Below are 16,399 nucleotides of genomic sequence, written 5' to 3' on the forward strand. Positions count from 1 at the left end.
CTAGCTGGAGAGGGAGGGGGAGCAATAAGTTGAAGGGGTTCTGGCTGAAATTGATTCTCCTCACCCATAACTTCATCCATAGGATTTGGATTAGATTCAAGTTCATCATCAGACAAGTTGACCACTATTAGGCAACTATTTAGAGGGTGTTCCAAAATCCTACATAACTGGCAGATGGCTCCTGGGAATTATTGGTAGCTTATCTTTATCTCTTGTTCTCCATCCGAGAAAATCGGGTTGATGACAGCCAATAAAGGAGCCTTAATATCATACATGAAGTGCACTCTTACAGTATTGTTGTTCACTCTTCCAAAATTTCTAGGTTTAATACTAATTATCTTGCCCATACAGCTGAAGATGAAATCAAAGTCTTCTTTGTTCTGCAATGCCTGAGGGACCTTGTACAAAGTACATCTCATCGGCTCGAAGAATAAGTCATCTGTGGTGTCATTCAAAGGGAACACCACCTCCTTAAGCACCAAAATCATACCTCTTAATATCCATGGCCTTCCAAAGTTCAGAGCATCCAATACAAATTGACTCTTTGGCTTGATCAAAAAAGTGTTCACCGGCCCATCTATAGGAAGATAATCACAATCTCTAAAGAACTTCGATTGAGGATACAACATTTTCTTTATAAACGATAGCCCAACATCATAAGGGCAGACCCATCGAGCTATAAATCCAGCATCAATCGGCTGCAACTCCTGTCTGGAAGATGGTTTGGTGTATCGCAGAGTCAGTTTGCCATGAGAGGAAATGGAGAAGTGAGAAGCCATTTGCATGCAGTTATGAGGAAGAGGATAAGAGTAAGTTTGATAGGATCTCGGCTTGTCCCTCTTTGGAGTATATAAATAAACCCAATGGAGCTTGAAGAAGACAAACAGAAACCCCAAAATAACATCATTGTTCGACATGCAGAACCTCGGGAATCCACTACCCCCAAGAATCATCTATTCTTCAGACGTGAAGTGGACTATTGACATACTTGAAAGACAGTAATGAAAGACGGCTACCTAACCGGAAAAACAAATCGACCGCAGAAAGAAACCAAACCAGCAAGAAAAAGAAGTTCGACCGACGACCAGCAAGACAAGTGGTGAAGAGTTACCTTTACATGTTGGTTTTGGTGGTCAGCGTATCTTGGATTTGTGGAAGTCCGATCTTTAGCCCCAGGTTGAGTTGAAGTGCCTCCAATCCCGAAGGTTTCGAGCTTGGGAATACCCCTTTTCGCGTGCTTGGATAATAATGATTTGTTGTCTTTTGTGAGCTTGAGATTAATTGAGGGTGGTTGCTTATTTTGATTGTTCTTCTTGCCGTTGTCTGCTTTGATTAGGGTTAGGTTTTGGAAAGGGGATTTGGAGATAGAAAGGAGGAGAAAGGGATCGCCTAAGTGACGTCAGGCCACACTCTCTCTCTCCTAAAAAAATCTCACCCACCACTGGTTCCCTTCTACAATTATTAAGGCTTGTTCGGATAAGAGGGAGATTCCTCCTTGGAAAATCAGACCCATTATTGAAGAAATCCACCATTTTAATGACTTGATTCACTCAATTTCCTTTAAACATTATCTTCGTTCAAACAATATTGTAGCACACACTTTAGCGAAGTTTTCTTTTAGAAATGAGTCGAATAATGCTTGGCAATGGCCACAACCCCCAAGTTGTATCTCAGTTGAATTGGGTATCGATAAACCCAATATTGTTCATGAAGATATTCTTCAGGAAAATATAGACTATAAGTCTACTTTCATCAAAAAAAAAAAGAGCTCAAACCCAACAAAAAACACTAATGGTGTGTTTGGTTGCAGGCTTCTTAAAAAAAATTGGATTTGGTAGAATTCAATTTCTTGGTCTGTTTGCCTACCGAAAATTCTAGGACTCTTGAATTCTAAGAAGTCCTAAGTCCAAAATTTCTATTTGACCAAAATCTTACCCTACTCCCTAAGATATGTTTTAATTTCGGATTATTGAGCCAAAATGTAAAATACCAAGAAAATACTTCTTTAAACAGATTTTTTTGGTGTACACTCGTAAGATTGATCGGTAAAAAATTCACTTGTATCCCGAAGTTTAGGTCATGCATTAGCAAGAACTAGTAGTGGCCAACGTATTGTGATGGATCATGCTAACACGCCGCAGGGGCGTGATGTGTCTGAGATTTGGAGGTTCTAGACACATCGGTCATGAAGATTAGACATGGCTGGTCACAAACATTAGACACTAACTGCTTAGAGTTTGGTCCACGACAAAGCATAGACCATGCCATCTAGGGTTTGAGAAGTAAAATAGTGAGGTGATGGAGGATGTTGTTTACTAGTAGTAACCGGGAAAGAAGAATAAGAAGAAGAAGAAGAAAAAATAGAATGACAATTAATTAGGTTTTCTACTTTTAGTCTATTGTATTTGTTTATGATCCTTAGATTAATTATTGTTTTTTATTTAAGTCCTTATAGAGTTATAGTTGTCTCCCCTTATTAAATAAAAGTTAAGTCAAACATAATTGACTTGCCTTAAGCCCCAAATTTTTTATCCACATAAGATATTTGTTTGTCGATTTACTGGCCACCGTCCTAAATAAATGGGGTTATTGTTCGATTTTGGTTGAAACAAACAGTAATTTGCTTCATTATGTTGCTAAAATATGTTGATGTGAGGTGAAAACAAATATATAGTAGTTTGTGTTTATAGTAATGTAAACTCGCAAACAATAGTTTGGTGAAAACAAACAGTAGTTTGCTTCGTCCTATGAAACATGTGAATGTGTAAGATAAATTGACTGTGACAGGTGTAGGTTTGCTAAAACAAACAATTGCGTGTATTTTCGATCTTTACTCCATTTTGGTGTTACATCAAGAAACTACTATTTTTTTGTTGAAGACAAGAAACTACTATTTGTTTTGAACAAATTGTTTTTTGTTCATTGTTTTTTTTTCATTTTATCTTTTTCATTCTTTTTCAGGTAACGTGTTGTCTCATTAATCTCACATTTGTATCGAACAAACAAAAATTTGTATCGGACAAATGAATCAAACAAATAATTGTCGTTTTTGAACAAACTAATGATTGTCGTTTTTGAACAAACTAATGATTGTCGTTTTTGAACAAACTAATGATTGTTCATTGTATTTTTTTCTTTAATCTTTTAATTCTTTCCACGTGACCTTTTGTCCAATTGGCTCAACCATTTGTATCGAACAAACAATAGTTTGTTTCGAGCAAACAATTGTTGTTTACCTTAAACAAACTGTTGTTTTGTCTTGAACAAACTGGTGCTTCTCTTATTAGAATCAGAAATCGAAGATATTTATTAGATCAAGCCGTTTAGATCATATAATACAGTGTGATAACAATCTTCTTAAGAATTTGAAGATCCCACTGCATATCGTTTTTCTCTAAATCAACCTTCATCGAATTTTTATGAATATGTCCGTGAAAAGAAATGGAAAAAAGTGGTTTTCAAACTCGTTTAATAATTAATATGTTTTTTCTTTTTGTTGAAAGTAATTTGGTGCTTCTTAGTTGATCGAAGAAGACCAGAATAATTAAGAGAGAAAGAGTCGAAGAAGAAACATAATAAGGAAAGACAATTTTGTCATTATTAAAGAGTTATTTCTTTTTTCACCCCTTACTTTGTGACCAACTTCCTGTTTGACTCTCTGTTTTTCGTAAATTCAAATTTAACCATCTTTTGTTAATATCGTCTTTTAACTTTACTAGTTAATTTTTTTGTTTCCATAATTGTCCTTCTTATAAAAATGATTTTGTAAATTCAAAATTAGTCCCCTTTTAAATTTGGGTTAATTCTCAAATTTTAATTTGTTTAGGACTAATTAGGGGGGCAAAATGAAATTCATTTAAAAAAAATAAAACACCTCATTTCTCCTCCACATCATCTTTCGCCACCTCATCATATTCATTGGCGAAGGATCGCCGATAGGTCAAATTTTATTTCGACCTTCAAACTTTTTTTAATCTCTCTTCTTTTTCTTCATTTTTTTTTCTCTAATCTCTCTCTCTCTAATCTCTCTTTAATCTCTCTACCCTCTCTCTAGCTCCTGCGAAGGGGAAGAGCCCCTTCACTGAAGAAACCAAATCCCAATCTAGTTTCAAACCAGACCAAGATCTGGTTTCAACCAACCAGAACGAGGTCTGGTTTCTCTGGCGAAGGGGAGCCCTTCACCGGAGCTATAGAGAGAGGGATGGTAGAGAAACATGAATAAAAAACAGAAGAGAGACTTAAAGAAAAATTTAAGTTTGAAGGTCGTTGGAAATTTGACCGTTCGACGACCTTCGTCGGAGAAGATGACGAGGTGACGAGAGATGATGTGGAGGAGAGAGATGATGAAATGGAAGAGATATGAGGTGTTTTTTATTTTTTTTAAAAAAATTGTTTTAAAATAGTTAAATTTTTTTTGGTAATTAATCCAAATTAAAAGGTCATTTTTGAATTTTACAAAATCATTCTTTTAAGAAGGGCAATTAATGAAACAAAAAAAATTAACCATTAAAGTTAACCGACGGCGTTAACTAAAAGGAGGCAAAATTTGAATTTATAAAAAATAGGGGGCCAAAAAGAAGCTGGTCACAAAGTAGGGGGCTAAAAAGGAAATCTCTTATTAAAAAAAGGATGTCTAACGTCACCCGCGACAGCGGAAAGTGCCATTAGCATTTCTTTTCCCCCGTCTTCCTGTGTTGGATCCAGCGGTATACTACTCTGCCGGTGGTATGTTTCTTCTCTCGTTCTTTTAGGCGATAGATCTTCTTCTTTCACTTAACTTTCTAGGGTTCCCCAAATCTTCCAAAACCCACTATCATACTATGCTATCACAATCAGAATCATCCACTACAACTACATCAACAAGTTCTCCATCACAACCTGAAGATAATAATAACAATAATCACTCAACTTCTAATGGATCCACACCATCTCCTCAGATCCCTCTTTCATGGCCACCCACCGGAAAATTAACCCTAGATTGGATCAATGACCTAATTTTAGCTTTTGAATGGTCTTCCAGAAATCTTCCCCCTTCTGAATTACCATCAGTTTTACCTGTTTCTGCCTTTGATAAATTAGTTCTCTCAGCTTCAAAGATTTTGCATAAAGAACCTAATTGTTTGAGAATTGATGATTGTGGTGAAGATTCTAGTGTTGTTGTAGTTGGAGATGTTCATGGACAATTGCATGATGTGATCTTTCTTCTTAAAGATGCCGGCTTACCTTCTGATAATCGATTCTTTGTATTTAATGGTGATTATGTTGATAGAGGAGCTTGGGGTTTGGAGACCTTTCTTCTTTTGTTAGCTTGGAAGGTAATTTTATATACTCTCTCTCTCTCTCTCTCTCTAGAACTCAACTTTAATGTACATATGAAGAAGAATTGATCTGATTACTAGCATGGGTCATTGTTGTTTTCCTCTAAAGTATGGAACTTTATATCTATTTTGGTCTATTTTGAATTATTTAAGAAGAGGTGTTTTTTTTAGAACTAGGCTCAGTATGTCTATATTGCATATGAGAAGCATTTGAATCTGGTGGCCATCTTGTTTGTGATGAAGATGAAGTTTTTTTTGGCCCTATGATAGACACATAAAAAATGTATTATCTTATGAAATTGACTTGGTGATTTTTAATTTGTTTATTTCTATAAGAAACTGATTACTGCATGTAGTTAAGTTCAAATTGTTGAATTCCTCTTTTAATGTAGATAATATGTATTCTTATAAGATCCCTATATGATTTTTTCTCAAATAACAGGTCTTTTTGCCTAATCGAGTATTTCTACTACGTGGGAATCATGAATCTAAATATTGTACATCTGTATACGGATTTGAACAAGAGGTGATGTCTAAGTATGGAGATCAAGGGAAACATGTTTACAGAAAATGTTTAGGATGTTTTGAAGGTCTTCCTTTGGCATCTATTATAGCTGGGTGTGTTTACACTTGTCATGGAGGTCTTTTCCGAAGCATTACTGTTACCCCCACAAAAAGACCCAAGGGGAAGAAGGGTCGGAAGATTATGTTAAACCCCGAAGTAACTTCTTTATCTCTTGGTTCTCTCGAAGAATTATTGAAAGCAAGGCGATCTGTTCTAGACCCACCATGGGAAGGTCTAAATTTGATACCAGGTGACGTGCTCTGGTCTGATCCATCAATGACCCCTGGTCTTTCTCCAAATAGTGAAAGAGGTATCGGACTATTATGGGGTCCTGATTGCACTGAGGAGTTCCTCAAAAAGAACAATTTGAAGGTACGATTTGAAACTTACTTCAATTGTTAAGGTTATTATTTTGCTCTTAAACATACTAGTAGTGCGTATTAATTATTTCTCATGTAATTAACATAGTTTTGTACGTCAAAGCCCAAGATTTCCCTGAGTTGGAAATTTCATCTACTTCCCTGTCCTGATTTAGGTAAAAGAACCATGTTAAAATCAGTTTCATTGAAGTTAATCCTACTCCATGATGTAGCTCTATGGCTCTTTTTCTTCAGCGGGGGAACAAAGTTAGGTTTATGATCGAAGTTGATTTTGGAGTGGCTGTTACTTGCCACTTAGTTGTTCAATATCCACAAGTAACTAATCCTGAATTGATCAGCACAATTGCATGTTGTTTCTTTCCGACTTCTTTGCTATAATGATCATCCCAGTCCTTTCTTCTCCTATAATTTACTCCAATCAGGTTGGACTACACCTCCGTTGAATCTAAGTCACTTTCTTTATCAACTTTAGCCATACATTCAAACTATCACTTAAATATTACAAAACGTTCTTTGGCAGTAAATACATCCAAATATGTTTGTGAAACTAACATCTTTCGCTGGAATAGTGAACGGTCAGTTTTCATTAGCTTAACTTGCTTGAGGGGGTTGTAGGTATTTTTTTTTATTTTAAGTGAAAAGGATTCTGTTTATAAAAGTCGTGAGTGCTTTATACCTGGTGGTCGATCCAAACTATCACTTAAGTATTACAAAAACATTCTTTGACTGTAAATATGTGCAAGTATATTTTGTGAAGCTAAATATGTGCAAGTATCGCTGGAACAGTCACTTTTCACTATCTTATCTTGCTTGAGGGGTATCTTCTGTACTTTTATATTTTTAAGTGAAAAGGATTCTGTTAATAGGAGTCAAGAGTTCTTTATACCTGGTGGTCGATTGAAATTCGTTAAAGAACCTCAACGGAAAACAGAAAACAATCATGAAAGAAACCTAATATTTATAGCACAAAGTTGTTTATGCAGCAGTTTTATTTAGCTTTTCTATGTCTCACCTAGAAAACTTCTCATCTAGTTTTCTTTGTTCTTTTTGTATCTCTCATGGTCATCAATGAAACCATCCTAAGTGGTAGATTTTGCAATGCTAATTGTGTAAGTGTTGCCTATTGATCAACCTAAAGTTGATAATCAGGTCACATGAAGGCCCTGATGCACGAGAAAAGCGGCCTGGTCTTGGAGGAATGGAAAACGGTTACACAATAGACCACGAGGTCGATTCAGGGAAGTTGATTACCCTTTTCAGCGCTCCTGATTATCCACAGTTTCAGGTATTGTAGATCTCCTCTTTTCAATTTTGAGACTTTACTTCTCTAGGTAATGCATCTCTTTTTAGCAACTTATCTTGTCTTAGCTATACCTTTTAGTACTTATTCTAGAGAAAAACTGAAATTTGACCACTTCTTTTTTATTAGCCTCCGTCCAATGATTTGGGCTGCAAACTCGATAATTCTCTTCTTCTGGGTTTCTAGAATACGGAATATGAACTTTTATTGTATATCTTTCCTTCGTTGCCATCAAGTTCCCAATTTGGAATTTCCAATTAACAAACCTTGAGGTTAATATGTTTACCTCCAAACGAAACTTTCATCAAAAGATTACCTTCTATAAGAAAATTTGAAATGGTAAGATTCGAACTCTAATCTTTTGAGTTGAGTGGAGAAGCTTACATGTTACCAGCCAAGCAATGAGGGTCTTGCTAATTCTATAAACTTATTATTTGCGCCTGCTTCTTAATATTCATCCCAAGTTTCTATTGGCAGGCAACAAAAGAAAGATACAACAACAAGGGGGCGTACATTGTGTTGGAAGCTCCAAATTTCGATACTCCGGTTTTCCATAGTTTTGAAGCTGTAACACCAAGACCGAAGGTATTGCTATAACAAGGAAGTTTGAGTTGGTCGACCTACATAAACATGTGATATATATGGGTCAATTATATCTGAATGTGATTGGTTAGGAATCAAATGGTTTATAGGACAGTTGAGTCCAGACGACCATGTGGTTGGATCTAGTCGAATGTTAAAACATCGATGATCAAGTATAAAATCTGTATTAATCTTAGGTAAAAGCAGCTACAGGTATTATGCTTATTCTTTCTCTAAATGACGCCACCTTCTATTTCCCTGCAGGCGAACGCATTCTATAATTTTGTGGATGTTATTGATTCAGATGAAGAACTGGACTTGGCATCAATGACAGAAACCCTATGAAATACTACCTTCATCTGGCATCAGAAGAATTTGTGCAGAGGGACAAAAAATGTTCAAATGCAGCAGGTAGTAGCTAGGACGATACTGCAAGGTTTTCAGGGGCTATCTCTCTTATCTCAGCCTGCATTCTTCCTGTATAATTTATTTTCACAATTTTTTTGTTTGATGATTCTTTCTTAGTTGTTTGAAGTGTTGTAGGTACAAATATTTATGGGTTGGATATGGGCATGATGGTTCTATATCTTAAAATTATTTCTTATATACTGAGAGAATTTTGGACTTCGATTGAATCTTGGTTTTTCAGTATTTGAAAGCTAAGGAATTAAATTTTTGAAATTTTTCGGCAAAAATATTTCTATTTCTCTATGCCTATAAGTTTCACTACTTTCTCTTAACAACGGCTGATCAAGGAATTGAATTTCAAAACATTTCGACTGAAATAACCGAAACATTTATATTTCCATACGTATTGAAAAATTCATTAGAAGTAGTGATAATTTGGAAGAACTTCTCCAAGGTGACTTTGGTTTGAGCTCCTTCCAGTTCTGCCCCCAACTTGGGATTGACTAGAAAGTTCGGTCTCATTTGTTCTAAAATGACTTCCAAAACCATATTAATGTTAGTCAATTTTAACAGTTAGCTTTTTATTTCTATCTTTTATCTTTTCTTTCAAAAGTTTCTTTTTTTTCCGCTATCCTTCCTCTTTCTTACGGCACGAAACCAATCATCCAGCCTTCAACGATATATATTTTTATGTTCTCTCTTCTTCTCTTCCACCACCACCTCTTCGTTTCAAACGAGACACCAAGAAAGAAAAAAATATCCTCTCAACAAAAAAAAAATATCAGCATAAAGTAGTTCACAGAATCTGCTTAGATAAAAGATAAAGTTATGCTAAAACAGGGATCAATTAGGAGTACTGAGTACATATACGACACGATTTGAACAGTGAAAACCTTTAGATAATAAAAATTCAAAATATAGGGAGATTAGATGTCTGTTCCCCTAGGATCCACTCACTAACTATATAAACCTTAAACATGATTTTGTTATACCAGGATAAATAAACAAAGACACAGATCTATTTATAAGGTTTGGTACTGATGATGACGGTAATGTTAGATGTCATTTGACTGATTTCTTCCACAAATTTTCTCTTTTGCTTACTGCTCGATTGATAAAGATGGAGAAAACTAGGAGTCTGACTGCTCGAATGGGACACGAACAAATAACTGTCCATGTAAAGTCACCACGGCAGATGTCTGATGTGGGTCTATTCTCGAAGGTAATGTCACAACCTGCAACCAAACCCCCGGTTATGATCGATTAATAAACAGCCTCAAATAGCTATAACTCGTAAAAAATAAGGCCTGCATTAAGCGGCCTAGTACAGATTCAAGACGAGTGCTACGCCCCATTTGTGGGTTCCACATGGTACAGGTTTATATAGACATATATGTAAATTTTCTATTTTTTTGAAGTCTATGGACAAGACTGCGTTATGTAAATTCCAAACCTTTTTGAAGGGTGTGACACCCCATGGATTATCTGGCTGTTCAGGATCCCCAGAGATAACCAAGCGACCTGCTGGATCTGACTGTACACGCACCTGAATCATCATGAAATAAATTTATGAACTACGAACATCATTTTCCAGAATTCAACTAGTGAAGAATATATACATGAAACAGGAAAATATTTCATTACCTCCTCGCGTAAAAGCCCAGGAACTAAAGCATATACCTCAAAACAATCTTTCTGCACAAAAACAAAATTCAGAGACCTTGTTAGAACTTGGTCAACAAGTTCGATAATCTTCGACGGAGCAGCTTAGTGCATAAAAATACTTAACAGTTTTCTGAACATTTATCTTCACCCAATCAGCAGGTGGCCCAACATCAATAACTACTGTATCCACTCTGCAGAACAAAACCCAATTCAAGAATAGCACTGGACAGATTCTGCTTTAAATTTCTTTCTATATACCATAAACAATGCGAAATTCTAGGATGAAAAAAAACTAGAGGTCAAGGGCTTACTCTGGCTTAGAATATTTAGTCATTGTGCGTGCATTTTTGACAGATCGGTCAAGGTCCAGGCTAGATGGCTTTTTACGCTTAACTAAACCTGAATCAATGAAACAAACAAACACTTGGCTCGGTAACAAATCTAAGAATAAAAACTAAATTTAAATCCTCTGAGGAGTCATACCTATAGTTTTAAGTTGTTTATCACGCTTTGGCACAGAAACAGGGATCTTATCCTACCAAACATAAAATACAGATCTGTTTAGAGGACATCACGAAAATTGAGACAACACAAAAATCAGTGTACATATACATAGGTTGAATCTTTGAGATACCTTAGTAACTGGGTCCCCAACCTCACCATTACCAAGTAACCGTTGAGAATGCCACCCCTGCATAGCTCGTGCAGCAGCATCCCTTCGTGCCCTTCCAGATCCAGATGGCAGATTACCACTCTGCATAGAACGTTACCAGAAAATAGCATAACATTGTCGCTAAGACAGAAACAGAGGTTTACCTCCACCAACAACTAAAACATATCTTACTGAATGCCATATAATGAATCCTACTTGGAATAACGTATGACTTGCATGTCAAAATAGTTGCAAAATACAGAAGTTTAATGCTCGCAAGTGATGACATGACGACACCATTTGTGACCATTAGAAATTTTAACATATTTTGTCTACCATATTCCAGTTCTAAATGACACCAGGTATTCGCTAGAAACCTTAACACTCATATTTTTGAATCCTTAACTCGTAACCATTTCAACCTGCAATAGATGGCGTTTTACGTGCAAAACATGAGCAACTAAAGTTTATACAGCATACTGAAGGTTGCGGCACTTAAATTCAAAGAACCATAAAGCAAGTGTTTCATATGGGCAAAATGATGAAAAGTGCATGACCGTGATAAAGTCACACAAAATTGTAACTAAAGTGTTTTAATTCAACGGTTGCAGATTTCACATAGCTCTAACATGAACGCTTAGCCTCAATACAAGATGTGAAAAGAAGTCCCAACAACACTACCATGCAAAATCATATACAAGACAGGAAAAAGATAAAAACCAGAATTACACAAAAAAAATAAAACAAGGTAAAATACCTGAGGGTCGGCACTGGGAGACTCTGTGAAGGCAGGAACAGGGATATGGAGCTCGCCGCCACGAATTTTATGCTTTTCATATTCAAGAAGTGCCTGCAAGAATTCGTCCGCAGTTCAACAGGCCGTTAAGGTCACATAATCACGTGAATATGACACCTCTTGTTAACCACAAATTTTTAGTCAGCCGTTGTTTAACTATTTCAAGATTGCAAATTGCAATACCCATCTTTAGCATGTTCACCCATGACAAATACATTAACAGCCTAGACATGTTTTAACTTCACCCTGGTTCTACTTAGTTTTGATCTCATTTCCAACACATGGAAGGATAAATATAATCTCAACAGGTCATTTTGCTCCACAGCAGACCCATCAAGGTCCTTCCGGGAATATGCACGCAAAATGTTGTTGAGATACTCGAGAAGCCTTAGAGATGTAATTATGTAGCCTTGTACAAACACAAACGCGAAAGCAGGTAGAAATATCAAAACCTTGTTTTTCTTCTCACAATTAAAAATGCGAGAATTAAATACTACAAGGACATATTTAACTTTATGGAATATTGAAATATCACCTTCTCATAAAAACATCGGAATGACCAAGAGACAGTGGTACAAGTCCTGCAGCATGGGGAAACATTGATGGAATTAGTCACTACTCACTAGCATTATCCAGAGAATGAAAAACTCTAATCTTCAAAAAAGAAAGAAAAATGTCTAATCAATATTTTATCAGGATTCCAGAATTTGTATTTGATCGTGAAGTACTCAAGAAATGGGCTAATAAACATCACCAAGATTAGAACACCACAATCAATCACTAGCAGTCCGTACGAAGAAAGTTTTTGTTTAATAAGTGTTTTAATTACTTAGATTTTTTACCTAAAAGTAGAGCAAGTATGTTTTAAGGATCAAAATTACTGCTTGTGTTTCCAACTAAATTTTGATAGCACACTTCCACTTTTAGGAATCAAATAGATAAACACCAAACTCATGTTTACACTCGAAACATGAATCCTATAAACAGGAGTATAGTAATATCCCTCTTCCCTGCCCCGTAAACAAAAAACTAAACCATAAAAAAATGTCAAAACTCAAATTTAAAATCATTAAGATCATGCAAGTAAAGCATGATAACCAAGAAACAATCATGATATAGATTATCCCCTTACTTTGGAGGATGGAAAGATTCCCCTACTTGTCTCCATAACTTGCATGAGGTCACCTGCAAAAGAAAATATTTGAAGTACTATATTTTGTGCTTGATATGAAATCCTCAAATATCATCAAATTAAAGTTGATCAAGAAACATACAAACTTAGATGAAAAAATTGGTAAATAACTTTGACAGAAAAAAGTATTTTTCAACAAATGATGAACTAAGGATTTGGTAAAAATGGCAAACTGTAATACTGTCAATACCTGTTCATAGCCACCCAGCTTGATCACAGCCCTCCATAACCTTATAGTGATAAGAAACTTTCATTAGCCGGACTCCAGAAACTGATATATCTACTTGATCATTTAATAAAGAGACTTACTTGAGGCAATTTAGTCCTTCCCCATAGAACTTAGGTGGTTTAAATTCCAAGCTACTCTCTTTACAGAAATTTTCGAGTTCCTTCATGAATGCAGCTTGCTCTTCTTCAGTTCCCGATTCATCGCCCTCATTCATTGGTATCTCACTGGAAAATGTCTGGTTTGAACTCTCTCTGTTAACGGGGTACTCTTCCTCTACAGCTTCCTCTTTTCTATAATTTTCTTTTGGAGTTTCAAGCTCTACCTTATCGTTCTCGTCGTTCTTCAATTCCTCTCCATTCCCATCTTCAAACTTCTCCTGCACTTCCTCTGTGGGCTCTGCACCTGCTAAATGATCTCCTTCAGCTTCATCGTCACCGTCATCATCTTTACTTTTTTCCAATCCATTTTCATCTTCATTTATATCACCATTAACTCCAGTTTCTTGACGATTTTCTGTAGAAGTTTCTAGGCTATCTCTTAAATTAGCCTCTTTAGGGGATTCATCGGTCTCTTGTTCTTTAGCAGTGTGAACAGATCCTTCTTGTTCAAAAGCTGCATCAACCAATTCTTCATCACCCGATGTATTATTATCACCTGATGAATCTTTTGTCGACATTACCCCATTATCCTCCTCCATCTCACTCATCTCAACTTAAAACAACAGTAAACAACTTAAACCCTAAAAAAGCAATCAAACACAAAATCACCTCAGAGTAAATGTAAAAACCCTAAGCTAATAACTTAATACTATTCTACCATTGATCAACAATCATCAAGGAAAAAAAAACCCAAACAGATAAAATAAATAACACAATAATTTCTGTCATTTTCATCAACAATATCACAAATTGACTCAACTTCAACACCTTAAAACCTAGGGTTTAGGCATTTAACCAAGACAAATTTGCTCCAAAAATCATCATTTTTTTTTACTAAAATTAAGGAAAATAGAAATGAAGCCTACCCAGTTTAACCCTTATGGGTTACAAACGAGATGATGAAAACGGAGTTTGTAAGTATCTTTAATGGAGGTTAATGTTTGTATCGGGCGAAGAATTTGAAGTCGTAGAAAAACCCTAAGTTTGATCAGGATAAAACGAGGAAGGAGGAAGAGGAGAATGAATTTACCGTAAAAGCTTTGGATTCGAACGCCTTGTGTTTCTAGAAAGCGCCGTATGCGGAGAGTGAAGAAGATGAAGTGGCAGAGGAGAAAAATATGATCGGCGATTAATAGTCTGATTCTTTTCAATGATAGCGGGAATATTGAGTTAGTCAGGCGGGATATTTTTGGGTGTCATTAGCATTTTTTGATACGGAAGCGACGTATCCAATGCAACACTTGGCATTTAGCAAAAACTCAATGAGAAGTTTTATAGGCCCCCATTTTTGTTAAAGGGGTCCCTCTTCTAAATTTATTATGTGTCCACCGAATTCACACCTCGGTACGGGTCTACCAAATTTACAAAAATAAATTATTATAGTGAATTTCGGTGGGCACATACCGAATAGTCTCTTGTGAATTCGGTGGGCGGTGGGCTCATACCGAATAGTCTCTTGTGAATTCGGTGGGCTCGTATCGAATTCACAAGGAGATGGCCTTTTAACAAGAATGGGGAGCCCCTATAAAACTTTTCAAACTCAATTTATCCAATTTGTTGAGAGATCTCTAATGGGACACTCAAACTCTAACACTTAGAGTGTCACTACAGATTTTTAGAGATTTAGAGCATCTCCGATGCAAAACTCAAAAAAAAAAAAAACTCAAATTGTCCTATGTGTCAAGGCTCGATTGAGTTTATCTTTCCTGGATGTCAATATTGAGATATTTAATTTAAAAGACATATCCAATGCAACACTCTAAAAACTTAAAAGTAACTTAAGTGTCATTTCTTAGCTGGGTAGATTTGCTTTTAATATTGAGTGGCCAATTGAGATCTTCAAAAGAAATCTCAAATATTGAGTTTCTTTTTTAGATATCTCAACATTAAATGATGCCACATCATTTTAAGATCCAAATTGAGTGTTGCATTGGAGAGAGTTTTTTTTGTAAAAAACTCAAAAAATCATGAGTGACACTTTGAGTTAAAAATCCCGAGTGTCTCTTTAAGACTCTTTAAGTGTCACTTTAAAATTTTAACCAATAGGAACCCCTTGCTTTTTAACTACTTTTTATCTATTGAATTGAAGAGTAACATGTGCATTAAGTAGAGGTATTTTAGAGATGGATTATTTCTCAAATGGGCCCCAACTTTGTGACCAGCTTCCTGCCTAGCCCCCTACTTCGGTTGTGGAGGGGGCATGGGGTGTGTTAGTAAGTGTCGGAGAAGCCTTACCTTCCATCTTGGAGGGATTTTTTGCCGCGTTAAATAATCTTCGTGTCTCTGCTTACTTGTGAACAAGTTATTTAGATTATTTTTTAAAACAATAAATGTATGGTCAAGTAGGTTCCATAACTCGGTCAATATCAGGAATAAACCTTTTCAAATACTCAAGTCAGCAGATACGAGATTTTTAATCTTTCAAGTTTTCGATCAATACCATAATGTTTTTACAAAAAACACCAAATCGCTTAAGGCCCAACTAAATGGTGGTCGGGACCCACATCCTTGTTAAAAAATGAGCATGAGACTGGTAACACCCTTGTTCAAAAATGAGCATGAGATGGGTACGTATTATCAAATAGTTTTCGTTTGCAATTTTTTTCCTTCACATGAGACCAAGAGGATACATGGAGTTTAAAGAGAGAGTCGAAGTTTTACCGAAAGAAAGATTTAGTAGAGAGAAGAGATTAAAATTTTTCTATAAAATTTTAAATTTTGGAGGCAAAGAGAATTTTCTTCTTTTTCCAAAGGGGCGACCTTCCCAAATCCCACGTGGTACAGCGGTAGAAGTCTAAAAGATTATGACATATTTGTTTAAGGAAGACTAATGGGAAATTAAGTCTCTGCGCATCTTGACATTCCTCGTAGTGGATGGCAATTTTCTTATCTGCCAAACACTACTTTAGCTATTTTTTTTATGAGAAATCGACTACGATCTACATTAGTCGTTCATACATCGAGGCGATGTGATAAACACGATAACTGTCAAAATACTACTAGGCCTAAAGCAGGAAAGGAACCAGGATTTTTGTTAGAAGGGGATCAAATCATTCTAGTCATAAACTAATTTACAAAATTGTTTATAGCATCCACCACTTGAAAATATCAATCTAAGTCTCAAAAAATTATAAACAAGTAAGAAGAATAAACT

The 16,399-nt window shown here is 35.9% G+C and overlaps 2 protein-coding genes across 3 annotated transcripts; one reads left to right on the forward strand and one right to left on the reverse strand.

The window, feature by feature from the left end:
- Positions 1-4,647: 4,647 nt before the first annotated feature.
- On the forward strand, positions 4,648-8,780 carry LOC147566057 (serine/threonine-protein phosphatase 7-like). Its single transcript, XM_086652540.1, has 5 exons — positions 4,648-5,315; positions 5,761-6,255; positions 7,402-7,548; positions 8,041-8,148; positions 8,410-8,780. The coding sequence occupies exons 1-5, from the start codon at positions 4,821-4,823 to the stop codon at positions 8,488-8,490; spliced, it is 1,326 nt and encodes a 441-aa protein (XP_086508666.1). The 5' UTR covers positions 4,648-4,820; the 3' UTR covers positions 8,491-8,780.
- Positions 8,781-9,348: 568 nt separating this feature from the next.
- On the reverse strand, positions 9,349-14,677 carry LOC147566058 (AT-rich interactive domain-containing protein 6-like). Of its 2 annotated transcripts, none has more exons than XM_086652542.1 (13): positions 14,276-14,677; positions 13,168-13,826; positions 13,049-13,088; positions 12,799-12,851; positions 12,202-12,247; positions 11,628-11,720; positions 10,853-10,972; positions 10,702-10,753; positions 10,530-10,617; positions 10,343-10,409; positions 10,198-10,248; positions 10,007-10,099; positions 9,349-9,788 (listed from the first exon to the last, which is right to left on the reverse strand). In XM_086652542.1, exons 2-13 carry the CDS (start codon positions 13,791-13,793, stop codon positions 9,684-9,686), a joined length of 1,434 nt encoding a protein of 477 aa, XP_086508668.1. In that variant the 5' UTR covers positions 13,794-13,826; positions 14,276-14,677; the 3' UTR covers positions 9,349-9,683. The 2 variants fall into 2 exon arrangements, with proteins under 2 accessions (XP_086508668.1, XP_086508667.1); XM_086652541.1 differs by having other exon boundaries at positions 14,112-14,397.
- Positions 14,678-16,399: the final 1,722 nt, after the last annotated feature.

This window comes from Eschscholzia californica, unplaced genomic scaffold (genome assembly GCF_041429995.1).
Source record: "Eschscholzia californica isolate CP2 unplaced genomic scaffold, dmEscCali1.0.p SCAF_1, whole genome shotgun sequence".
Classification (NCBI taxonomy): domain Eukaryota; kingdom Viridiplantae; phylum Streptophyta; class Magnoliopsida; order Ranunculales; family Papaveraceae; genus Eschscholzia; species Eschscholzia californica.

Coding starts and splice junctions, on each gene's coding strand:
- LOC147566057 (XM_086652540.1), top strand. CDS start 4,821: ATGCTATCACAATCAGAATCATCCACTACAACTACATCAACAAGTTCT. Junction 5,316..5,760: donor TTCTTTTGTTAGCTTGGAAG/GTAATTTTATAT, acceptor CTCAAATAACAG/GTCTTTTTGCCTAATCGAGT. Junction 7,549..8,040: donor CTGATTATCCACAGTTTCAG/GTATTGTAGATC, acceptor TTCTATTGGCAG/GCAACAAAAGAAAGATACAA.
- LOC147566058 (XM_086652542.1), bottom strand. CDS start 13,793: ATGAGTGAGATGGAGGAGGATAATGGGGTAATGTCGACAAAAGATTCA. Junction 10,410..10,529: donor ACTAAATATTCTAAGCCAGA/GTAAGCCCTTGA, acceptor TTTGTTCTGCAG/AGTGGATACAGTAGTTATTG. Junction 9,789..10,006: donor GTGTCACACCCTTCAAAAAG/GTTTGGAATTTA, acceptor GTTTGGTTGCAG/GTTGTGACATTACCTTCGAG.